The following is a 26,490-nucleotide window of genomic DNA, read 5'->3' as shown; positions in this document are numbered from 1 at the left end:
ATGGTGATCTATATTTGACACTTAGCTTACTTCTACCTCCTAAGGAGGTCCCACAAATTCCTTACCGAGACATCTTTCCCTCTAAAGATCTTAGAACTAAGGGCCTTTTATTAATGGTTCTCAAAATGATGTTTATAGGTGTTTAGTTAAGGTTCATTAAGTTAGACCCTAAAGCCATCCTGGGCAGGGAGAAGAGAGAAGGAACATGCCCCACTGGAGCTGCTCAGGTACTACAACCTGTTTTCCAAACAAAAGCAAAGGTCCTTGAGACGAAGAAATGGCCTCCTGCCTCCGTGGGTTGGGCTCATTCCTTTCTCAACCCAGAGGCCTCAGGACCCAGGCTGTACCCCACCTATAGTCCCAGCTTCAGGCAGGAAGTCACACCTGCAGCTGTGGGGACAGAAACATCCCCAGACACTTCTGGCTTCTGTTCAATCACTTTAATGCTGTTATGACAAATCTGTAAAAGGTTCAGGACAAACTTTGTTTTTTGTTCCTTTTTAATTACAAAACTAACAGCTGTTAGAATTTTTCTTTTTTTTTTTTCCTTTTCCCAGCTACAAAATACTCTGGGGAGATGCATCATAATTTAAAATATATAATATTGCACAAACAACCAAAAGGTTAATTAAACTAAAAATTACAAAGAGAAAAATCCCATCCCATCAAGAAGAAAAAAAAAGAAAAAGAAAAAAGATTTAGCATTCTCTTCATTCTACCCTCTTCTCTGAAGGTTTGACGTGAGGTGCCCACTACTCACGGCGCCCCTGTCAAGATCCCTTTAAGTCACTAGGGGATGCACCAGCACAGAATCACCAGAATTCTATCTGAAGCACCGGGTCTCTGTGCAGCCCTCACCGAGCCCCAGGCGGAAAGTCTTCAGGAAGGAGGTCCTTCCTCAGCAGAGGGCTGAGGAGAAGCAGGCCTGCAGATGGCTGAGCACGCCTCTGCTCACTTCACAGAGCTCACAGCTGGCTTGTGTCCTAAGCTATGGGAGTCAAGGTAGGTGGCTGTTCGCAGCAGGTATACAACCAGGCAACACCCAGAAGGGCCTGAAAGTGGCTCCCTCCCTTCTTGGGGAGGGGAAAAAATACAAGAGCAGACTCTTGCAGTGGCACAGCTGGGCTAAGGACTTGGGTGCATCTGACAGGAAAAAGCCCTGGGAAGATGTAGGGATATCCCGGTGTGGGCTAAAGGAGATTCAAGGTTTGGTCTTAGATTCTGAACCCATAGGACCTTCGCAGGAGTGGAAAACACTTGGGAGGGAGATTCCAGAGAGGCGAATTTCCCAGAGATGATTGCCTCTTACTCACTGGGACAGGAACCAAAACGCTATTCACTGTACCTGTGTAGCCAAGGGCAGGTGGCTAGCCTCCCTTGTTAACTCACTAGCTTATGGCCTTCTCAGAGACCTGTGTTTCAGCTCCTGTGTGTGCAGAAGACAGCTACCCCGGGAGGTTTCCCAGCAGGAGTCCCTAGAACAGTAGAGAAATGCAGGCTCTCCGGTGGGGTTCGGGTCCTCCCTTTAAGTCATCCTAAAGTTGGCACAAGTCAGACTTCTGGATTTGTATTTGGAAAGGTTCTTCCAAGGTGTGAGCAGAGGGCCAGCAGGGAGCCATCAGAATCTGCACCAAGTTCTGGATGGTAGAGGCCATTTTGTGGGGGACATTCTCAGTGTCTTCCAAGGCTGGCTGAGATTAGCGAGCAAGGGAGGTGGGATATGTCTTGGGTGGGGAGCTGCTTGCTCTGGCTCCCCTCAGTCCCAGTCCTCCCACTCCACATCTTCCAGCTGCAAAGGTGAGGAGATAATGAGAGCACACACAGTTACTCCTCTGAGGCAGCCCAAGCCCACCTCCCCCTGCCGAGCAAGGCTACCACTGGAAAGGGCCCATTCCCACAAGTAATCCCTAGCTTTAGGGACCACACTGGGGAACAGAGGCAGCTGCCTGAAGGAAGGGCTTGCTGCTTTCTTTGCTTTCGATTCTACCTCTACCAACTAAACCTAGCTCTGCCTCTGCAAGGGAAGGCCTGCCTGAGGAGTTAGGCAGTCCCCAAAAGGAGAACCCACTTCCTGCTGAGCAGACAAAGGCCATGCTTTCCAAAAGCCAAGAACTGAGAGTGGCACTGGACCAGGACCAGGGTCGCAGGGTGCTGCAGATGCCAATATAGCTAAAACTTTTATCTCTTGTCAACTTTAAAGGAGTCACGCAAGCTTTAGGCAGTCTCGACTTGGATCCATCACAGGTCAATGGACTCTTTCCTCCCCCTCCTGTTGGATGCATGTTCTCTTTGCACAAGGTCTTCTCCAGGGGCTCTGCACCCTAACTTCGTCCTCTTGCCTTGTTGCTCTTGGCCTGTTTCCAGCTGACTCCTGCTGCAGAGGGACTGAGTGGCCTGCTCAGGTATTCTGCCTAGTAGGTTTTGTTGTCTGTTTGCTTATTCTTTCAGAGAACCTCCTGAATGCTTTGGCAAGTGCTTGACCAGAGTCACATTCCCAGCCAAGCATATCAGGTTCTAGAGAGCTAAAAGACAGAAGAGGGCATGGGGTAATAGTAATAGAATTATTGTAACAGTGAGGTCATAGTTGCAAAAGGTCATTAATTCCCCAGCTTTTTAATATGAAAAACCAGGTCCTTGGGGCTGGAGAGATGGCTCAGTGGTTAAGAGCACTGACTGCTCTTCCAGAGGACCCGGGTTCAATTCCCAGCACCCACATGGCGGCAGCTCACAACTGTCTGAAGATCAGTTCCAGGGGATCTGACACTTCACACCAATGCACATAAAATAAAGTTAAATAAACCATAAAAATATTTAAAAAAAAAGAAAAGAAAAACCAGGTCCTTGTCACTGAGCCTGGTGGTTCACGCCTGCAATCCCAGAACTCAGGAGGCTAAGGCAAGAGGATGGCTGCAAATTCACAGCCAACCTGGGATACAGTGAGTTATCGATAACCCCCACCATGGGGGAAAAGGAAAGAGAGGGAGAAGAGGGGAGAGAGAACGGAGAGGAGAGAGAGGAAAACACACAAAGACTCAGACCTTATGTGTGTCTTTCTCTAAACTGCCCACTTCTGTTTTATTTTGAGGCAGATCTCCTGTCTAATTGTTCTAGAACTCGATATGTAGACCATGCTGTCCTTGAATTCAAACTCACAGATCTGTCTGCCTGTCTCCTCAGTGTGTGCCATCATTTTCGGTTGAAACTGGACCAACTCTTGATTTGGGGAGGCAGCAAAGAATGAAAACAATCAAAGGTCCATTTAAACTTAATAGCAGGAATGGGTTTTGTGGTGTTTGTCACTAATGTCTACTGGATGACATATGACAGGCACAGCACTTAGAGTGTTACTTGGTTTACCTTGCTAAGAATTCTAAGCCAGCTACTTTCCATCTTTACTTTAGATGAGGACGAAAGTTAAATGACTTGGTCTCAATCAAAGACCTTCTGTCCCCATAAGTCACAAGGGGCAGGCTTTAAACATCTATATCTCTCTATTTTAATCCAGACCCAGGTCAGCCTGAATTTGCTACATACTCCAGGCAGCAATCTCCGTGTCTTCCTGGGCACTGGGTTTATCCTGGGAGTGTGTCACTATGCCCTGCTCAGCATCTGTTTTGTTCTTGTTCCTTGGGTGACTGTGATACAGACCTAAGGTCAAGAACTCATTCATGCATCCAGCCTAGGACTGAGCAGCAGCATCCCTTACTGCAGCCATTACTTCACTTGGCTGTAGGGAGTCATACCAGGGAGCAAGGGGTGCTGGGAAAGGACTTCCACCCTGATGTCACTGCACTGGCTTGCTCTGGCTGACCAGACCGACTTACCTCACCGGAGGCATCCACTTTGGAAAGTGCCATCTGCACCTCTTCTTCAGTCATGTCCAAGTCAAAGTCCTTTTCCCAATCCTCACTGATGTCCGTGCTTGAGCCTGGAATCATAAGCGACATGTAATAAGCAGCGTGGTTACTTAGGCACGCTCACTTGTGTGTGTCTGTGCTGGCAATCTTTGTTTTGTTTCTCGAGGCAGTTTTCTCTGTGTAACAGCTCTGGCTGTCCTGAAACTTGTTCTATAGACCAAGCTCTATGGACCTGCCTCTGCCTCCCGAGTGCTGGGATTACAGGGATTTGCCACCACGATCCAGTCTGGCAGCAATCTTCAAAGGGGATGGCACGATACAACATCTTTAGAATCACTTTCATTGGGCTCAATGATTTTACTTGTAGAAATCTAAGGAAAAATCCTGGAAGTAGAAGAAAATTTAGTTTGTAAGGGATATAACTCAGTAGTAAGATAACACAACACTACCAAGGTCTAGTTAGATCCCTAGAAACACACACGCTCTTACACTTAGAGCTGGTGATAGAGCTCAGCGTTTCCCTATATGCACAAGACCATAGGCTCTGTCCCCAGGACTGACTGCATAAGAGGCAGGAGAATCACGAGTTCAAGCTAGGCAAACTCTACCACCTTATTTTAAATCACAACCCTTCCCCTTCACTCCTCTCTTTTCCCCACTGCATTTATTTTCTAACATACTCAGGTAACTATGCTTATTGTCCAATAATAAAGGGTGTAAATATTTTCTAACATATACTCAGGCTAACTATGCTTATTATCCAGTAATAAAGGATCTAAACATGAGCTCCAAGAGGGCAGGAATATTTGTGTTTTTTCCTTCTACAATTCCTATTGTCTAGAACATCAAGTTGATACCTAATACTCACAGACCTTTTATCTAAGTCAGCAGCTGGACAACTATTTCCCCTATCAAATTCAATCCACTGTTTCTATGGAACACAGGGCCTTCAGAATGGCTCAGCGGATGCTTGGTGTCAAGTCTAACAACTTGAGTTCAATCCCCAAAACCAACGGGATGGGAAGGAGAGAACCAACTCACAAGTTTAGGCATGCGCACACACACACACACACACACACACACACACACACACACACACACACACACAGCTGGAGAGATGACTCGCTGGTTAAAAGCACTTGTTACTCTATTCTCAGTACTCGCATGGCAGCTCACAACCTTCTGTAACTCTAGTTCCAAGGGATCTAACACCCTCTTCTGATGTGAGGGCACTAGACATGCATGTGGAACACTGACATACATGCAAGCAAACACTCATACATATAAAATCTTTTAAGTGGCACAATCATTTTTTGGTGTTTTGAGAAGAGACCTTGTCTCAAAAATAAAAAAATTTAAGTCTTTAAAAAAATTTCTTCGGGGGCAGGGTGGTGGTGGTATAATCCTTTAATCCCAGCATCTGGGAGGCAGAGGCAAAGAATCTCTGAGTTCAAGGCCTGCCTGGTCAACAGAACTAGTTCCATGATAGCCAGGGCTGTTACACGGAGAAATCCTGTCTCAAAAAACAAAAAATAAAAAAAATTTGGAACAGATCCCTGTCCCTTGTTTACATGTTGTCTGGATGCTTTTATGTGGTAAAGGCAGAGCTCAAGAGTTCCAGCAGTGGACTTATGGCCCAAAGAGCTAACAGTATTTAAGACCTGGCCCTGCTCAGACAGTTTACCACTTGCTGTACCACCTGCTGCTTCATGCAAATCTGATACAGTGCAATCTGCTTTAAACACACTCGGACAATATTTCTTCTAGGCAATATTGAAACCATATATGTGAAAATTATCAGTAAGAAGTGACCTACAGAGATGGCTGTCCTGCTGCACATTCTGCACGGAGGGCCTTTTGGGGTCTCCTCATCCCATCATGCAGTGCAGTCAAGGTCTGTGGAGCTTGGCAGACCTGGACTGATCATTATACCTACTGTGTAGTACGGGGCAAATTATTCCAAGCTGCAAATCATTCCCATTATGCTGGGGAAAGGTCTGGAAAGTAGCTCAGTTGGTAAAGCACTTAGCATGGACAAAGCCCTGGTCCAGTCCCCAGCACTGACGACAAACAGCAGCAGGAGCATTGGCACACCCTGTTATCTCAGCACTTGGGATACAGGAGGATCAGCAGTTCTTGTTCATCCTCAACTACTTAGTGAGTTCAAAGCTAGCTGAGGACACGAGATCCAGTCTTAAAAACAAACAGCAAAAATATAACAAGGGCAAATCACCGTCTTTGCGAGACCACTAAAGAAGCTTACTAGAGAACACAGATCTCTCCCTGGCCTGCGTTTTGACTCAGCAGGCAGGTGTAGCCCAGGATTCTGTGTTAGAAATGAGCTTGCTGTTTGAGAAACAACGGCATTTGAATTAGGGGTCTGAGTGTCAAGTGCCAATTACACGCTGAATATAGCAGATAATTAACAAATGGAGAAGTAGGGTCATATTTCTTTCAAAGGTCTTATCTCAGAGTTAAGTAATTTTACATGTGGTCCACTGCAAGTCAGAGCAGACCTACAGCCAAGACAAGTTCTAATCCTGTATCCAAAGACTCCGTGTGCCGTGCCCTCGGGACACGCATGTGTTTATCAGTTAGTGTGGCTTCCTGTGGGTCAAAAGACAGATTCCTGGCCAATTCCTTGCATGGCTGTAGGTCTGCTCTGATCTCTCGAACCTAAAAACTCCCTTCAGGCTTAAATGCTAAGATAGAGCCTTCTAGAAATGGAAACACATCAACTGACACTTGGGGGTTCCACTTCTACCTTCCAGGACAGGTACCAACAGTACTAACTGATACATGGCAGAACAAAGACTTTAATGGCACAGATGTAAATCACTTTCCTGTTTGATTACACAGGGGCATGTAACAAGATCTGCTTAAGGACATTAAGACTTCATGATGGGCTGGGTAGTGGTGGCCCACACCTTTAACCCCAGCACTAGGGAGGCAGAGGCAGGCGGATCTCTGTGAGTTCGAGGCCAGCCTGGTCTAAAGAGGTAGTTCCAGGAGGGGCTCCAAAGCTACGAGAAACCCTGTCCTGAAAAAGCAACCAACCAACCAAACACCACCAAAACCTTCACAACTGGGTCTGTTCTGTTTTGGTGTGCTTTTTCAGGTAATTACTAACCTGAAGGCACTATCACCCACAGTGTAATTTTTTTGTGTAATAGCTTTTCTACTTCCTCAGATAAATGGAGATTAAAAACAGGTTCCACAGGTAATGGTGAAGTAGGGCCTTTAACCCAGGGCTGTAGGCCACACACTCATCCCAACTTCCCTTTCCCTGCTCTGCAGAGAATCTGAAGAGGCAAGTGCCCCTTGGAGCAGCTCTGCTGCACACAGATCCAGCCTCGTGTCGGCTTAGGATGTGGTGGGGGTGGTAAGAGGGAAGAGGAGTCAGTACCCAACTGTCCAAATACAACCCCCATGCCCAGAGCTCAGGTTCGCTATGTCTAAGAATAAAAACCACTATGAGTAAGAATAAAGCACACACCCGCGGCAGTGACGCACACCTTTAATCCCGGGACTTGGGAGGTAGAGGCAGGTGGATCTCTTTCAAGGCTAGCCTGGTCTACACAGTGAGTCCCAGGACAGCCAGGATTGTTTCACAGAGAAACCCTGTCTTGAAGAAAACAATGCAAGAACAAAGTACACTCATGTACGTGTGCGGACACACACTTGTGAGGGAGAGGCATGAGGATCATGATTCAAGCAAGGCTCAGGCTGCAGAGATGGCTCAGCAATTAAGACTGTATACTGCTCTAGTTAAGGACTCAGTCAGTTTCCCAGTCAGCTTAGACTTCAGCTCTAGGGGATCTGAAAGTCTTTTCTGGCCTCTTCAGCTACCTACATTCATGAACAAATGAGAAACACACATACACACACAAATTAAAAATAAAGCAAAAAACAAAACAGAAATAAACCAAAAACCAGGGGCCCAGTAGTTAAGAGCACTTGCTGCTCTTGCAGAGGATCTGGTTCAGATCCCAGCATCCACATAATAGCTCATAGTTATCTATAGATTCATTCAGTTTCAGGGGATTCAAGGTACTATTCTGGCCTCTGCAGGCACCAGGCACAGGTGTGGTGCATAGACATACTTACAAACACTCATACATATAAAACATAAATAAATCTTTAAAAAAGACCCCCTTTCTATTGTTCTTTTATTTTCTCTTTTTGGAGACAGGGTTTCTCTGATTAGCCCTGGCTGTCCATACCAGAACTCACTCTGTAGACCAGGCTTGCCTCACACTCACAGAGATCTGATTGTCTATGCCTCCCAAGTGTTGGGATTAAAGGTGTGCACCACCACTGCACCACTGCCCGACTTAAAACCTCTTCTTAAAACAAAAGGAGTGGGGTTCTAGCTTGGTCAATCAATGCTTGCCCAGCGTGCACGGGGCTCTCGGTTGGCCCCAACACTGTGCAAACTGGTCATGGCGTCACTCATCTACAATTCCAGCATGTGGGAAGCAGGGAGAAGCAGAAGGACCAGACGGTCAAGGTTCAAGGTTATCCTCAGCTATCTGACAAGTTTGAGGCTAAGCTGGATGAGACCATGTCTCAAAAAATATTATCTAGAGGGCTGAAGAGATGGTTCAGCAGTTAAGAGCACTTCCAGAGGTTCTGAGTTCAATTCTCACAACCATCTGTAATGAGATCTGATGCCCTCTTCTGGCATAAAGTTGTACATGCAGATAGAACACTTATATACATAAAATAAATCTTTTTTTAAAAAGTGCCTAGCATTTGTGAAGCCCTGGGTTCAATTTCTAGTTCTACCACACACAGAGACTTTCCCCCTGTTCTATTTCCATTGTCCTAGTCTAGCGCCACACCATGGCTTCTCCTCACCTGTAGTTTACGGGTATCATACCCCAGGCTAAGCGTGTGAAGGTGTGCACAGCAGACGGTTAGGAGCATTAGTATTACAACTCTGTACAGCTTCAATCATTATTTTCCTAATCATCCGCTTTGCGGCCAAATTCTGAATGGAACTGCAGTTCTTTTTTTTATGTATTTATTATGTATATAGTATTCTGTGTGCCTACCTGCAGGCCAGAAGAGGGCACCAGATCTCACAACAGATGGTTGTGAGCCACCATGTGGTCGCTGGGAATTGAACTCAGGACCTCTGGAAGAGCAGCCAGTGCTCTTAACTGCTGAGCCATCTTTACAGCCCCGGAACTGTAGTTCTTAGAGTGGATGTGTGTACATGCACATGTGTAGGCCAGAGGGGAACTTTGAATATCAGGAATCATAACTCTACCTTTTTCAAAGAGTTATTTTATTACATTTTTTTTTTCAAGACAGGGTCTCTCTGTGTAGCCTTGGCTATCCTGGAACTCAGAGATATCTGCCTGCCTTTGCCTCCTGAGTTAAAGGCATGTGTTACTATGCCTGGCCTTATAGATTTATTTTTTTAAATTTTTTTTTAAAGTATTTATTTGTTTGTTTGTTTATTTATTATGTATACAATATTCTGTCTGTATGCCTGAAGGCCAGAAGAGGGCGCCAGACCTCTTTACAGATGGTTGTGAGCCACCATGTGGTTGCTGGGAATTGAACTCAGGACCTTTGGAAGAGCAGGCAATGCTCTTAACCACTGAGCCATCTCTCCAGCCCTATAGATTTATTTTTAATCATGTGTATTTGTGTGTGTCTGTGTGGAGGTTTATGCTTGTGCGCATAGTTACAGACCAGAGGAGAGCAGACCTCTGGAGCTGGACTTACAGGTGGCTTAATCCTCCTGAGGATGTGGGTGCTAGGAAGTGAACCCAGGTTCTCTGTAAGAGCAGCGTTCTCTCCCTGCTCCCCGCCAGACAAGGTTTCTCTGTAGCCTCCCTGTCTTGAAACCCCTCCCCCCAAAAGGGAGGGGTAAGCTGGGCAATAGTGATACAGGTCTTTAATCCTAGCACTTGGGAGGCAGAGGCAGGAGGATCTCTGTGAGTTCAAGATCAGCCTAGTCTACAAAGTGAGTTCCAGGATGTTACATAGAGAAACTCTGTCTTGATAAAACCAAACAAAAATGAAGGGGATATGAGGCCAGTCTGGAGTCCATAGTAAGATCCTATCTCAACCCCCCTCCGGAAAACAATGGGGGTGTAGTCACAACCCTCATGACCACAATCTCAGAAGCTGGCATCCCATTCCTACCAGGTTCTGTGTGTGCTCGTCCACCTTCCTATAGATTATTTCAGTCTTCAATGTGATCTTCCTATTGACTTCAGGGGGCTGACTGGCTTTTCTCTTTAATTTTTAAAATTATTTTTATTTCTATCTACATGTTATCTGTACACGTGAGTGTAGGTGTCCACAGAGGTCCGAAGAGGATATCAGACTCCTTGGAACTGAAGATGCAGGTGGCTTTGAGAGGCCTGATGTGAGTGCTGGGAACTGAACCTGGTCCCTCTGGAAGGACAGCAGGTGCTCTGAACTGCGGAGCCACCTTTGTAGCTTTGTAAACTTTTACCAGGAGAGAGGTAGGGAACCGCACCAATCATCAAGGGCTTTTTTTGTTTGTTTGTTTTGTTGTTTTTTTGAGACAGAGTTTCTCTGTAGCTTTGGTGGCTGTCCTGGAACTAGCTCTGGTAGACCAGGCTGGCCTCAAACTCACAGAGATCCGCCTGCCTCTGCCTCCCGAGTGCTGGGATTAAACACATGTGCTAACACCACCAGGCTTTCGTCAAGGGCTTTGTGAGACTCTAGTGATAGGCACACAGAGTGCTGAGCACGGCCTGGGACAGAAAATACTCCAAGAATATTGCCTATCATCAGCACTATGCTGGTTAGGGTTTTGTTTTTGTGGTTTTGGTCAACTTAATACAGCTAAGGTTAGGGTCATCTAGGAAGAGGGAACCTCAATGGAGAAACTGCTTCGCTCAGTCTGGCCATTCTGTGGGCATTTTTTTGACTGACAATTGGTGTGGGAGGGCTCAGTTCACTGTGGGTGGCAACTACCTGGGAAGGTAGTCTTGGGTATGTAAGAAAGCAGATTGAACAGCCAGTAAGCATCACTTCTCCATGGCCTCTGCATCCATCAGCTTCTGCTCCCAGGTTTCTCCCTTGAGCTCCTGCCCCGAAGCAAGCATTACTTCCCTCAGTGATGGACTGGTACCTGGACATAGAAGATGAAATAAACCCTCCCACACCAAGCTGCTTTTGGTCATGGTGTTTATCACAGCAATAGAAAGGACTCTATGATGCCTATCACCATGTCCCCAAAGCAGGGCTCTACCAAAGTTGCTTCTGATTGAGGGCGGTCTGAAACAATTTCCTTTTGTGGAAGAGAAAGCAGACGCTTAGACAAGAACAGTAACTTTTCTAAGTTACGTGGCTCATGAGTGCAGCTGGGGTTTGTCCCCAGACCCTCTGCTCTGCACCTGAGTCCAGCTTAAGATGATAAGTTCTCAACTGTTAATTAAGAACCCGCTCAGGCTGGGCGTGGTAGCACACGCTTTTAATCCTAGAACTTGGGAAGAAGAGGCAGATGTATCTGTGTAAATTCCAGGACAGCTTAGTCTACATAGTAAGTTCCAGGCCAGTTAGGAGTACGCAACGAGACTCAGTTTCCAAACAAAACAGAACAAAAGAGAACCAACTTTCCCACTATTGGGTCTCCCTTACCCAGCAGAAGTATGGGAGGGGGGCTTTAGTCATGTCCCCTCGAGCTGGACTGCGACTCCTCAGCACCTGCCCCAACTCTCCAGCTGTCTCCTTGATGACTCACTGCTGATGTTCAGAGTTCTCCTTTCTCTGAATGCCTCCAGCATCAAACCTGCCCCATACGGCTCATCATGTTCCATCACAAAGACTTGTCCTTCTGCCCTGCCCCCCTCCATGTCTCCTAAAGAGCAGGCAGATTCAATGGATGGATGGATGACCTCACTGAACAAAGTTTAACAGGAGCACTGTGTTAGAGTCTGGAAACGTGGAAGTTTCCGTCAGGGAGCAGGGTGAAGCTCTGGTGAGCCTACGTCCCATCCCCTGAAGCTGTCACCTGAGGGGCAAGCTTCACGGCAGCATGTCTGTCAAGGGTCACAATCTGCAGCAGGATCTTGGGAGACTCAGAAAGCTGACAGCTGTACCTCTCCTTTAATTCCTGGAGTTGAAAAGTTTGCTCTTTCACATAAATGCAGTCTCCAGCCTAAGACTCCATTACACAGATGCAACTGAAGCCCTGCTGTTGAAGGTGGCTCAGCCGAGTTTCCCTGAAGTTAGGCTCAAGGTTTGTCTCCATGGCTCATGACAAGGCTTGGAGACGCTAACTTTCCCAGGGCTCCACACTTTTCCAGGAAAAAGACAGACTGACAGACAGACAGACACACACACACACACACGGGCTCCCAGCAGGGGCAGAGCCGAATTGTTTAAGAGTAGAAATGGGCCAAGAGTTTGGTAATGGCATGATCATGGACTCAAGGCAGACACAGACCTGGGGCTGAAGCTAGGAGCTCCACTTCTCAGTCATTAAAATTTGAAAAAGTTACTTAATATTTCTAGACGTCATTTTTTCTCATCTGTAGAATGAAGATATTAGTATGGACCCAAGGAAAGGGAAATGCTCAAAACCATGAGGCATTTATCACAGGGCCTCACATAAACTTGGTTTTGTTGATTTTAAGAACCCTACCATGCATGGCTGGGCGGTGGTGGCACACACTAAAGCTTCAATCCCAGCACTTGGGGGGCAGAGGCAGGTGGATCTCTGTGAGTTCGAGGCCAGACTGACTTACGGAGTGAGTTCTAGGACATGCTCCAAAGTTACATGGAGAAACCCTGCCTCGAAAAATAAAACAAACAAACAAACAAAAGGAACCCTACCATGTTGCACATGGTGATGATTCATTCCTGTAATTCTATCACTTGGGAAGCTTAGGTTACAAGAGTTAAAGGCCAGCCTAGACTACATAGTTTAAGGCCAGTCTGAGCTATATAGTGAGGTCCTGTCTCAAAAATTCAAAGCCAGGGGCTCAGAAATTAAGAGCACTGGCTACTTAAGAGGTTCTGGGTTTATTCTCAGCACCTACATGGTGGCTCACAACTGCCTGTAACTTCAGTCTCAGGGACTGGGACTTCTCCTGGACTCTGTGTGGTGGATTAGATGCAATCGGCCCCCATAATCTCATAGGGAGTGACACTATTAGGAGGTGTGGCTTTGTTGAAGTAAGTATAGCTTCCTTGCTTTGAGGTTTCCTTATGGTGAGGATACTGCCCAGTGTCTCAGTTGACTTCCTGTCAAGATGTAGCCAGCACTGCATCTGCCTGCACGCTGCCATGCTCCCACCATGATGATAATGGACTGAACTCTGAAACTGTAAGCAAGCCACCCCAATTAAATGCTCTCTTTATAAGAGTTATCATGATCATGGTGTCTCTTCATGGTAACAAAAACCCGAACTAAGACACACTCATGGTAATTAAGAGCTCTGACTGCACTACCAGAAGACCCAGGTTCAATTCCCAGCACCCACATGGCAGCTCACAGCTGTCTGTAACTCCAGTTCCAGGGGACCTAACACCCTCACTGAGACAGACATACATGGAGGAAAAACACTAACGTATATAAAATTAAAAAAAAAAGACACATTGCATGTAGACAGTACACACAGATAAACAGATAAAACATAAAAATAAAATGAAAGTCAAAACCAAGCCAAACAAAAGAACCCAAACAACTTGCAAATGTATCCTTCAAAGACCATGTAAATGTTAGCTAATAGAGTATGACAATATACATATATCCCCCCATATATCTCTCCCCCCATTATCACAAATGAAGTGTATCTGCTCCTAGGATCATGACAACGGACAGACACACTGACATGCATGGTGGCAGCTCCTGCTTGCCCTGCTCATAGAGCCCCTTGTACTCAGGCCTCCAGACCTACCTTTCTTGCCATTGTTGGAGGGCGTAGACTTCCCACTATCTGAGTTCAGCTCGAATACGCGTAAGTCTGTGGGTACCTCCTCTCTCAGGGTCTCTACTCTGGCGGGAGGCCTGGGCTCTGGGCCACTGGCTCTGCTTGCAGGGGTTGGAGGCTTGGAGGGAACTGGGGGTGGAGGTCCAGTTTCCCCCTCGTCCTCAGCTAGACTCTGTTCTTCCAAAGATGCCTCGAGTAGCTTTTGGGACAGGTCTTTGGGCAGCACTGGCGTCTCTGGTGCAGCAGCAGGGTTGGCAATCTGGGTCACGAGGGAGATGCTCTCACTGCTCTCTGATGGAGTCACCTCTGCAGGGGGTTCCACTGGAGTATCTTCACAGGGGTTCTGGGGACCAGGTCCAGCTTCAGGGGTTGGGGAGGTTTTGGTCTCTTTTGGAATCTTTGCCTCTTTTGGAGACGGTGCAATGTCTTCAAGCTCCTCTATGGAGAGAAAGGTAGCGAAAGGGCGAGTATGGCCCAGTCAGCCCCATGACAACCTTGGAAAGCACGTCCTGTCATGTTGACTACAGTGAAGACTAGCCCATGTCTCTCGGTGCTACCTCAGCACAGGCTCTTCAGCAGACAGTCCATGCTAGTCAGTCTTGTCTCTACAGAGGCCAAGCTGGACTGCTGACAACACAGCCTGAGACAAGGCCTGGAAGTGGGTCTGTTCTAGGTTCCTGTCAGACTGTTCCATCCTATGCAAGCCAGGACTTACTTTCAACTTGCTACCCAATTACTGAGAAGGGACACTGGTTTCTCCTAAAGGTTACCCATACACTAGAGTTACCCATACACTAGAGGTTACCCATACATTAGAGGTTACCCATACACTAAGCTCTTAGTGGGGGCTGGATGTACAGTGTAAGTATTTCACACATCCTGACCTACAGTCTTGTCTTTTTTATTTTGAGATAGAGTCTTACTATGTAGCCCCAGCTGACCTAGAACTCACAATGTAGACCAGGCTGGCCTTGAACTCATAGACATCTGCCTTCCCCCGTCTCTCGAGTACCAGGCACTTGAGCCACAATCCTGTAGTCTTTTGTAGAAGGGACATGGGGAGACGGAATCTAGATGTTCAGTGTGCTTCTCAATAGTTATGCAACAGCAGGTTCATGTGTGACACGGCAATCTGTTCCAACTGGCACATATGATTTCTGTACCCAAACTCTAGGTCCCACGAGCCCTGCGGCAGCTCCTTGTAAGAGCTGACTGCTCAGCACACAAGCAGCACCCATTCCCTGCTTATCCAGGGATGCCATGTCCTCTCAGGCCTTTTAGAATACTACAGCCAAGCCTGTCCCTGGGCCATCTCATTTCAAGGCCTCTCACCTTCTTCCTCTTCCCAGCCAGGCTCCTCAGAGATGTTCTGGTCCGCCCGCTGCTTCAGGGCATCCCTCCGGGCCTGCTCCTGAGGGTGGAAGAATAAAGACCAGGAGGTACAGCACCCTTCTCTCAGGCCCTGTCATAACTGTAGAACCCTTGGCACCCCCAGAAAGGACTACAGTCTTCAACTCTTTCTTGCCTTGACAAAAGTCTGCTTCCCCCAGGGCTGAGTCATGGGGTCTTCCCCAGTTAGGCCAGCATACCTGTTCAAGTTGGTGGACTTTATAGAAATACCGATGCCAGAATTCTGAATGGGAAACAGCTGCTGGAACCTGAAGGGAGGAAATGGAGATGAGAATTGGGGAACGATATATAAAGTCCTATCAGCCTGTTCCCAATCACTCTAGAGCAGACACACAAAGTGGCCTTGCAGTAATCAACAAAGCCCCTCTACCCCACTTTAATCTAACCAAACCCACCTTCTGGGCCCAGTTTGGCCAGGAAAGGAGACCAGAACTGCCATAAGACTTTGCTGGTCTTTCCACTTCTCACCATCTCTGACTGCCAGAAGCCTGGCAAATCAGCCTCTTCCTGGCAGCTTCCTGGCTCAGCACATGGCCCATCTGGCTCTACAGGGTCTCCCACTACACACATCCCTCCCACTTCCCAACACCTCAGGCTCAGAGCCAGCTGAGGTCCTGCCGGCTGGGCCCTCACCATCTTGGTGTAGAGGGCCCGGATGGAGGGGCTGCCCACAAGGAGTTCAGAGATCTCCCCCTTCTTCTCCTCCAAGCAGAAATGGGAAAGCCAGGCGTCAAACAATTCCGGGGGCCCTGCAGAGGGACAAACGCTGATGGTCAGTTTCCTGTGTCTAGGGAAAGAACACTGGGACCAGAGAGAACACTTAAGCCTGGACTTGAACAGTAAAGGAAGCTTAAGGGTTATTTTCAAGCCATTTTATCCAAGGGGAAGAGTTAGCAAGGGTCGGGTGGGTTCTTCCAAGATCTCCAAGGACCAAGGTCTCCCATCTCTGCTGCCACGTCATCCTCTGCATGGGCTGTAGAAACAGCGTTTTTCAATGTGGACCCATAATGTCAGAGACAATGGCTGTGTCTCTCCCTTATGTCATGTGGCAGGAGCCTCTGTCCTCCTCCCCCTCTTTTATTCCTTTCCTCCTCCTCTGAACAGTCTAAGTCGGCCCGAGCTCCTTTTTCTCATTTTGCCATTTTTTTTTAAAAAATGTATTTATTATGCATACAGTGTTATGCCTGTATGTCTGACTACAGGCCAGAAGAGGGCACCACATCTCATTACAGATGGTTGTGAGCCATCATACAGTTGCTGGAAATTCAACTCAAGACCTCTGAGAGAGCAACCAGTGCTCTTAACTGCTGAGCCATCTCTCCGGCCTCCCAGCCCCCACCCACCCACTTTGCCTTTTCTCATGTGTCTCCCCTAAATCATTCTGGCCTCTTCTGACAATTCCTATTTCTTTGCGACCCTGAGCTAACTGCCATCACTACATGCACTCACGTCTGTCCCCACTCGGCTACTGCTGGAAACCCAGAAGACATCCCAGCTCCTTCCTCCTGTGCGCTCTGATTCTGCTTCTTTAGGCTCTCCTGATGCATACTTTCCTCTCCATTCAGTCTGCCTCTCCCCAGGCTCTGGCCTTACCTCTGACAAGGGGATCCCTAGGCACCCCTATGTTACGCTCCCATCTTTGTCTCTTCCTTGACAACACAGCCTCATGGGCTACTTTACAAAATACAAAAGATGATCATTTGGGGCCTCAAAACTGTTCAGCAGTCCTCTACAATGTGAGCTTTTAAAGCGAGGGTCCACAGAAAATCTTCAAAAATCAAAGAATTCCAACACTGTAAACACACACATATATGTATGCACATATAAATGTATGGTTATTTATTTATTTATTTTTATTTTTTTGAGTCAGTGTATCACTACATGGCCCTGGCTGGCCTGGAACTTGCTATGTAGACCATGATGCTCTCAAACTCACAGAGATACACCCACCTCTGCCACCCAAATCATGGGATTAACAAACGCATGCACCAATATGCCTGGCCTTACACATAAATTTTTATAGAGAAAGGGCATCATTGTGATCAGGTTTTTGTTTTGGTTTCTTTTTAAAACTTTTCTGGTACTAGATATTGAACCTAGGGCCTTGTGTATGCTAGGCAAACAAATCCCAAATCCTTTTTACTTTGGTACAGGTTTTGCTAAATTGCCCAAGTTGGCTCTGAACTCATCATTACAGATCAGCCTAGGCTCAATCTTTCAATGCTCCTGCTTCAGCTTCCAAGTAGCTGGCATTTTAGGAGCATGCTATTATACCTGCTGTCAATAGATTTTTATAGGCCTCTGTGACTAAAGGAAAGTCTAGAATCACTATCATGAGTCTTTCGTGACCAAACACTAGCTGCTTATTCTGATACACAAAAGCCCTCTCCCAACCAGCTTGCTGGCTGCCTTCACTTCCTCGTGAACTTTAATTTAGTGTCGCCAAAAAGGCTCACTATTCTTTCTGGCTTTTTTTTTTAATTAATTAATTTATTTATTATGTATACAATATTCTGTCTGTGTGTATGCCTGCAGGCCAGCAGAGGGCACCAGACCCCATTAGAGATGGTTGTGAGCCACCATGTGGTTGCTGGGAATTGAACTCAGGACCTTTGGAAGAGCAGGTAATGCTCTTAACCTCTGAGCCATCTCTCCAGCCCTCTTTCTGGCTTTTTAAACATACTCTTGCCCTTGCCTGAATAACCTTCCACTACTAAATATTACTCCCAGGCTCCACAGGCTAAGCTAGCTAAGTGCATTCCTCTGGACACCCAATGCCATTCTGCAGAGTCAACCCACTCTTTACTACCTCTGCTTGATTCCTTGACTCCCATTTCTTTCTCTTTGCAGCCTGGTTCTGAAGGAATGGCCAGCTTGAAGACTTAACTCACTTCTGGTCTCTAGTTCCTAGCATGGGGCATAGTGGACAGGAACCCAAAGGTGTAGTAATCCCTTCCGGCAGACAACTGAACAGAGAGGATAAGGGACTGTAAGACCAAAGTCTCTCCAAGAGACAGAGTTAGGGTTAAAATACCTGCGATTCAGGGAAGAAAGGGATCAATAACCTTCATAGAGTATAAGGTAATATCGGCCCTATTCTGTTCCCAGGATGCAGAGCTACCTGACCTGTGGCATCTAGAATAGAGACCCTACAGTCCACATCTTCTCCCTCTTCCTGCCCCATTAGCTCACCCCCACCGCTACCCCTCACCATCGGGTTCGTTGCAGTACGTTGCCGGGTCTGACTGCAGACTGTAGAGGCGAGCCTGTAAGCAAGAGAGAAGAAAAATTCTGGGGAGGTGGATGCAGAGAAAATCCCCTCTGTGCATAGCATTAAATCAGCTACAACCCAGATTCCCCCTTGTTGGTTGCCAAACCCATGGGTTATTAATGATATAGTGGTACTCAACTAGCCCCCAAAACTAAGACCCTCAGGAAAATAGTCTCTTACCCAATATTCCAACCCTGAGAACTGAGAAATTATAGTAAACAGATTATAAAATTATAGTATAACTTCTTGACTATATGAAATTAAAAAAAATGTCAAATGTAATTATGTTAATAAAATCCAAACTTAAGGGCAAATTGTAAGATAATTTAAGTGTCCCAAAATTAAACTCCAATACAGCCGGGCAGTGGTGGCACACGCCTTTAATCCCAGCACTCAGGAGGTGGAGGCAGGAGGATCTCTGTGAGTTTGAGGTCAGCCTGCTCTACAGAGCAAGTTCTAGGACAGGCAGAACTACATAGAGAAACCTTGTTTTGAAAAACCTAAAATTAAAAACAAACAAACAAAAAATTTATCAATAATAACCAGGCATGGTAATGTATACTTTTAATCCCAGTAAAGACAGAGGCAGGTGGATTTCTTGAGTTTGAGGCTAGTCTGCTCTATAGACTGAGTCCCAGGACAGCCAGGACTACACAGAGAAACCCTGTCTTGATAAACCAAATAATGATGATGATGATAATAATTCCATTAATAATATCTTGAACTGGCTGGGCGATGGTGGCGCACGCCTTTAGTCCCAGCACTTGGGAGGCAGAGGCAGGAGGATCTCTGTGAGTTCGAGGCCAGCCTGGTCTACAAGAGCTAGTTCCAGGACAGGAACCAAAAGCCACGGAGAAACCCTGTCTCGAAAAGTCAAAAAAAAAAAGAACAAAAAAGAAACAAACAAAAAAAAACAAAAAAAAATATCTTGAACTGGGATGTGATTCTGTGGTGGGACCCTTGCTTAGCATGTTTAAAGTCAACATAGCAGGGAACAAAGTTAGGCCCAGGAAAAGAGAAAAGAAAAGATAAATTTCAGAGCCACTCTACCAAACGCACCGTAAAGCGATGCTCCACTGGGGCCACAGGAAGCCCAGCTCAGCTGATAAACAGAAAGGCCCTTCTTCCCCAGACCAGACAGAGCATGGGCTGTCTGCATGGGAACTTCAGTAGTACGTTTTAGTGATGAATCCCTGTGATAACTTAGACTCTTATCATTGAAAATCTCAAAATTCTGGCACATGTTAGTAAACAGTCCCAGCAATGCAAGTTTGGAATGGCAATCCAATGTGATAAGATGCAACAAAGAGAGACGGCCCAGGAAACAGAAGCACTAACACACTGCTCTAGTTGGTACTCATGGGTTCTGACTGCTAGACTTATTTCCAGTGGAATGAAATATGAAACAAATTATGCCCCAAAGATGTTCTTTTCAGGTCTTTACTAATGCTGAAAACTGAAAAGAACCCAAATGTGTAATACCAGAAAGTGACTGAATAATGCTATCTATATTCATTTGCAAGAAGTTTTTAAATTTATTTTTATTTTATGTGCATTGGTATTTTGCCATGGGTGTCCAGTCCCCTAGAACTAGAGTTACAGACAGTTGTGAGCTGCCATGTGGGTGTTGGGAACTGAATCCCAGTCCTCTAGGAGAGCAATCAGTGCTCTTAATAGCTGAGCCATCTTTCTAGTACTCATTTGCAAGAATTTAAAGACACTGAAACGTGGTTAGGAAAACCCAAAAAGACAAAATAAAACAAACGAAAAAAAAAAAGACCCACCAACCAACCAAAAAACCCCAAGCAATTATCTTTTTATATTTATTTATTTATCTACCTATAAATAGATAGGTCTCTGCCTCCAAGGTCTGGGATTAAAGGCGTACACCACCACCACCTGGCCAAATTTGTCTATATTTTTAAAGACTTATCTATTTATTATGTATACAATGTTCTGCCTGCAAGTTTGCCTCCAGGCCAGAAGAGGGCACCAGATATCATTCTAGATGGTTGTAAACTACATGATTGCTAGGAATTGAACTCAGGGTCTCCAGAAGAACAGCCAGTGCTCTTAACCACTGAGCCGTCTCTCCAGTCCCCTTGTCTATATTTTTAGACTGAACATATGTTCCTTTTATGATAAAAGGTTGATAGATAACGCTTTGACTCTTTAGCAAAGGCTGTAAGTGAATACCTTGGTGCCGTCGTATGGCTCAGCTGTGCCAGAGGGTGTGCCCATCAGGGTGATGACGTCACAGTCAATGGTTTTGTCTGGTGAGGGGGCAAAGGTGTCTGAGATCACCCCTAAGAAGTCAGATAACCCCTTCTTCATTTTTTCTGTTGCCCCTGAGGAGCCTTCCGTCTGCAGAGAAAACCAAAGAAAGGAAAACAGTGTCTTAGGAGCGGAATGCAATCTGGGGTCTAGAAGGTGACGCATCAGGAGAGGAGCACTAGGTGTGAGGATATAAGACATGCTTAACATCCATCTCCCCATCTCAGACTGGAGGAGGAAATAGGTAGAGCCCTCTAGTCCCAGCTGGGGATGTTGAACAGGGCCAAGGTAGGCCTGAAGAGAGCTCAACTGGTTGTTACATCAAAACATCAAAGCCAACTTGGCTGATCAAAGACTGGCAGGAGAGGTAGGGAGATGGTTCAGTTCGAAGCTTACTATGCAGTCCCACACATGCAGGTAGCAGGCTAGGTGTGGTGACAGACTTAAGGAGGCAGAGACTGGGGGATCCCTGGTGTGTGCTGGCCAGAGGGCGTCGACTAACCTAGCTGAGAAGTTTCAGGCCCAGTGAGAGACACTGTCTCAACAAACAAGGTGGCAGGGTTCACAACACCTGAGGTTGTCCTTGGCTTCCAGATGCACGTGAACCAAATAAGCACATGAACCACATGTATTTCTTTTCTCCCCCCTTGCCCCCCCCTTTTTGAGATAGGGTTTCTTAGTCCTGCTTTGTAGATCAGGTTGGACTCTCTGAGATCCACCTGCCTCTGTCTCCTGAGTGCTAGGATTACAGAGTGTGCACTGCCACTGCCCAGCCTGAACCACACATATTTTCAAGCCCACATGAGCATCTGCACTTACACACTTACACACACACACAGTCAAAGAAGATCCACGTCATTTTAGTAGTAAAGAGTGAAGAGGGTCTGGGGTGGGGCATAAGGATACTTTTGCTCCCAGTTTGAAGAAACTGTTTGTCAAGCAAATAAGTTAATAGTTTTTCCACATCTGTATTATTTTAACAAATGTTTCCTTTCGCAAAACAATGCATTGTAGAAAATGCAGATAAACAAATGGGTGTGCAAAGAAGTAAAGAAAAGCCCAGCCTAGACATATCCAAAATCCCTGCCATGAAGGTAACAGTAGTTAATTTAACTATTGTTAAACTGGATACTGCAATGATTTAAGTACACAAGTTCCATTCCCAGCATCCACATGGTGGTTCGCAATCACTTGTAACTGCAGTTCCAGGGGATGAGACTCTGTCTGCCCTCCATAGGCACTGCATGCATTTGGTACACAGATATGCATGCAGGCAAAATACCCACACATTTAGATAAACAAATAGATAATTAAAAAATCAGTTAAGATCCAAGTATGTTGGTTCATGCATTTGGGGATAAAGATGGGAGAATCAGAAGTCTGATGCCATCCTCTGACACATAACTGAGTTTAGTCTAGGCTATCTGACAAACAAAAAATAAAAAAAGAAGAAAAAAGGAAGAAAGACAGACAGACCGACCAAAGGGATAAAAACAAATATGTTAAAAAATATAGCATTTAGGGCTGGCGAGAAGGTTCAGTGAATAATGCACATGTCGCCAAGGCTGACGGCCTGAAGTCAGGAGAGAATCAATTCCCACAGTAGTCTTCTAACCCAGCACAGTGTGCACACAAACACATAAACACACACACACACACACAAACAAAATTATTTTAAAAATTATATTTAGTTGGCCCTAAGTTTTTTTGTTTGGTTTTAATGAGGGAAAAGCTGGGGTCCCCACCAGGACCCCAGAGCAGGCCACATTGTGCAGGGTGGCCATCACGGTGGGTAGTACTCACGGCCAGCTTCTCCTTGACCACACTGGCGGTGGCTGCTATGGTGCAGGCTGTGTCATGTTGTACCACCTGGGTAAATTCCGTCAGGTCCCGCTTCATGAACTCCAAAGCTTCAGTGGACTACGAAAGACAGAGAAGGATAAAGCTGGCAGGCGCCATCACTCCACGTCAGGTGACAGAAGAGCCAGGGTTTGGGAATAATGCTTACTTGTCCCAATTCCCCGACCTGGATTAGCTGGCGGCAGAGAGGGAAACGCCTGCTCGTTAGCATAGGGACTGAGTTTCAGCCCTGGCACTCATAACTATGTCCCAGGAGTGTGCCTCATTTAGTCACTGTTGCTCTCCTATCAAATGACCTCGAAAGCAGAGTGGCAAGTGGAAGAACACATACCTACTCTCCAAACCGACTGAAAGCTTGCTTTGATATAAGTCCTATCTGCTTGAAATTTCCAAAATGATAAAAGGTATGTGACTTACTACTTTTTAATTAAAAATATTTTTGAGACAGTGTCTGACTTTACCCCTGGCTGACCTTGAACTCTCTATATAGACCGGGCTGACTTGATAGAAATCCACCTGTCTCTGTCTTCCAAGCGCTGGGATTATGGGCACCACCACAGGCAGGCAATAAGGATGGATGTGATTTTTTTTTTTTTAATTCCAAGGAAGGATGGATTCTCCCTTAGTCTTAGTCCCACTGCTCCAGGTTCTGCCTATCCATTAATTTTCTCTGGACTGAACGGTATCTGCTCCTGTCCAACCAACCTGTTTCAGAGCTAGCTTGAGCCAGCTGGTCCTCAGCTGCCTTCTATGTCCGTGTTGCTGATATCATGTCCACCAACTTCAAGATGACCTGAACCACCTGTGCTCACCCCACTTGTGAGTCCCCTCATTTCACATGGATGCTTTGTTTTGAGAAGGTCTCGCTATGTTGGCCGATCCTCTCCCTCCACCTCCCTCAAGACTGCACATCATGCCCAGATTACAGATCTGCACCTCCACGCCCAGCCAAAGCATGTTTGGAGTGTCCTGTTCTTGTTTTTTTTTCCTGTGATGGGGCTGCCTACTTTTCATTGCCCTGACAGGACTGAGCAGTCGGTGAGGAGCCACTGAAGGACTGAAGCAGAAGGGGCACATGAGACCATCCTAGAACTAGCTCTGCACACCAGGCTGACCTCAAACTCATTCACAGAGATGTGCCTGCCGCTGGCTCCCAAGTGCTGGATTAAAGCTTTGCACGTTTTCATTTTTAATATGTTACATTAGTGATTGGCGTAGTTTTGGGCATTTAGAGTCAAGGAGGCCAGAGGCTATCTGGGTAGTTGTCCAGTAAGAGCTATCCTTAAGTACTGAAGACTCTAGGAAAAGAAAGGAGACTAATTCCCAAGGGGAGGTGACCCACAGGAAGAGTCTGCAGACTACCCATAGCTGTGAGCTAAGGACAAAGAGACTCAGAGCCCCATCTTTAAACGGCAGGCAGAGAAACGAGCTCAGGCCGGGTGATGGTGGTGCACGCCTTTAATCCCAGCACTCAGGAGGCAGAGGCAGGCGGATCTCTGTGAGTTCTAGACCAGCCTGGTCTACAGAGCTAGTTCCAGGACAGGCTCCAAAACCACAGAGAAACCCAGTCTCGAAAAACCAAAAAAAAAAAAAAAAAAAGAGAGAGAGAGAGAGAGAAACATGAGCTCAACAGAGTTAAGTTTCAAAACGGGTTGGGGAGGGGCACATATTAGTGTCAAGAGCTGTAGAAAGTTCCAGAAAGATAAGCTGGCAAGTGAGAAACGTGTGTGACTCCTGATAAGTGTGTGTGGTGGCTTCAGGGGTGGGGAGGGGGTGAATCGCTGACCTCCTGTTTTCTAAAGTCTGTGAAGACAAGGGGAGGAGAAAAATAAGAGAATGAAAGATTTATTGGGGAGCAACTAGACCCCGTTAAAGCGGGATGGATGCAACCATGCCTTCTCTAGAGTGCTTAGGCCCTGTTAGGGCAGGGCAGGATGCTACCCGTGCCTTCTCTAGAGCACCTAGACCCTGTTAAGAGTGGGTAGAGACACAACCTTGCCTTCTCTAACACTGTGTCTGAGTGTGCACTTGGATGAACAATATAGACACACAGGAGGCTCAGGACGGGAGCAGAAGGCAGATTATCAGGCCCTCTCAAAATTGTAGGCTCTGAGCAATGTATGTTAAGGGAGCAGAGAAGTGACTGATCCAAAGGGAGTCAGGATGGGAAGCAACGGCAAGGAAAGCAGCAAAAGAGCAAGAAAAAGGTGGCAGAGAAAAAAATGGTGATGTTGTCTAAGCTTTATTTATAATTAGTACTTAATAAAAACAATGAATGCTTGCATGATTCCTAAGTGCTACACATGGTCCTTAGAGCTTTCTGTATCATTTAATCCTCATGACAACCCATTAGACCAGTATTATTACTTCATTTTTCAGCGTAGAAAGGTTAAAAGACTGGTCAAAGCCAAATATGGTGGTCTGTGCCTTTAATTCCAGTGCTCCAGTGGCAGGTGGATCTCTATGAGTTTGAGGCCAGTCTGGTCTACTTATGCATTCCAGAGCAGCCATGGGCTACATAAACAATCAGACCGCCTCAAAACAAACAAACAAACAAACCAAAAGATGAATTGCCCAAGTTCCCATAAATGTAAGTAACTAAATTCAGTCTTCTCTTTCTGAGAGGAGCCTCGAAACACACAGGAAGACATCCTGCTCCGCCCGCTGAATGAATGCCACACTTTCCTTGCCGGAACACGCTACTTTGAGATCTCATAGTAAACTTTAGTGAAAAGTCCTCCCTCTTCAACAAAGCAAACAGCTCAGGGTAAATGCTCAGCTGTGCTGGGCGGTAGCTTGAGTGACTATCCAGCAGTGCCCAGGTCAGGGAAGGAAAAAACCAAACAAACAGAAATCGCTCCTAAAGTACTGGGCTGCTTTGGGATCAGAAGCCTCCTGGAGTCTGCCCTAAAGCAGAACTCAGTTCATTCGCTTGGGGTAAATAGTAATTAGCTTTTCCACAACTTAGTCGGGCTGGTTTTAAATAAAGTAACATGGGACAAAACAGGAGTAGCCAGTGGCACAGCCTATGCAGGGACAAGCATTACTCCCTACATAGGGATTACTTAGCCTTTCATTTCCCCAGGTCCCCACTCTCTGGCCATCAATCCCCTTTCCCCTTTGCAAACCTCTCACTCAGACAGGGCTCACCAGACACCAGTGTCTCTGCGATCCTCATCTCTACCTGGTTCCTGCTCTTCACCTTCTCTATTACACCTTCCTGGGCATGCTCACGACTCCCCAGTCTGGACAAGATGTCAGACACCTTCCTTTCACTGTATTTACAAAAGCAACTAAGCGGCTATTTTGTTCGGCTGCCCGCTCCCCTCCGGACTGAGCTTTGTTGAGGCCCCAAGTTCAGCTAAGGTCTGTACCCTTCCGGGCTGTCTTGAGAGTAGCGATTGTCATATACTCTAATATTTAGATTGCTGTAAGGGTAAGGTGTTGCTAGTGGTGGCGTCTCATCCTTTTCTTCCAACTGGCCTCCCAGAAGCGTGAAAAACCCAGGCAGGGCTAGCAGGATCCGGTTGCAAGGAGACAGAGGAGGATGCCGGCCCGGCTTACCTTTTCTTTGACTGCCTGGTAACTCTGCTGCAGCCAGCTCCGCCACCACCCCACGTCCTCCCTGTGGAAGACAGACACATCTGGAGGCCCCGCAGTGTGGTGAGGCCTGCGGGCCGCTTCCCTACCCCATCGCACCACGCCTCCGCTCTGCCCTTTCAGCTCGGTCCGCACCCGCGCGGGCAGCCTGTCCCCTACAGGGATCCTGGCCCACCACCCCAACCCTGGGAGAATCTAGGCCCCCGGCGCCAAAGGGAGGAACGACAGGCTCACCCTTCCGCCATCTTGCCCGCATGACATCACCACTATTTACCGACCTTTGACTTCC

At 46.6% G+C, this 26,490-nt stretch overlaps 1 protein-coding gene across 2 annotated transcripts; it reads right to left on the bottom strand.

Annotated features, from left to right (window-relative positions):
• Window positions 1-425: 425 nt before the first annotated feature.
• Window positions 426-26,477, bottom strand: Bsdc1 (BSD domain containing 1). 2 transcript variants are annotated; one of them, XM_075947156.1, is made up of 11 exons: window positions 26,436-26,477; window positions 26,166-26,226; window positions 22,545-22,661; window positions 20,664-20,831; window positions 18,408-18,462; window positions 15,830-15,945; window positions 15,376-15,444; window positions 15,119-15,197; window positions 13,754-14,224; window positions 3,825-3,928; window positions 426-1,789 (listed from the first exon to the last, which is right to left on the bottom strand). In XM_075947156.1, exons 1-11 carry the CDS (start codon window positions 26,444-26,446, stop codon window positions 1,757-1,759), a joined length of 1,284 nt encoding a protein of 427 aa, XP_075803271.1. In that variant the 5' UTR covers window positions 26,447-26,477; the 3' UTR covers window positions 426-1,756. The 2 variants fall into 2 exon arrangements, with proteins under 2 accessions (XP_075803271.1, XP_075803272.1); XM_075947157.1 differs by having other exon boundaries at window positions 13,754-14,226; window positions 15,124-15,197.
• Window positions 26,478-26,490: the final 13 nt, after the last annotated feature.

Source organism: Microtus pennsylvanicus, chromosome 13 (assembly GCF_037038515.1).
Source record: "Microtus pennsylvanicus isolate mMicPen1 chromosome 13, mMicPen1.hap1, whole genome shotgun sequence".
Lineage (NCBI taxonomy): Eukaryota > Metazoa > Chordata > Mammalia > Rodentia > Cricetidae > Microtus > Microtus pennsylvanicus.
The sequence above is the reverse complement of the archived record's forward strand: the minus strand, read 5'-3'. Positions and strand labels throughout refer to the sequence as shown.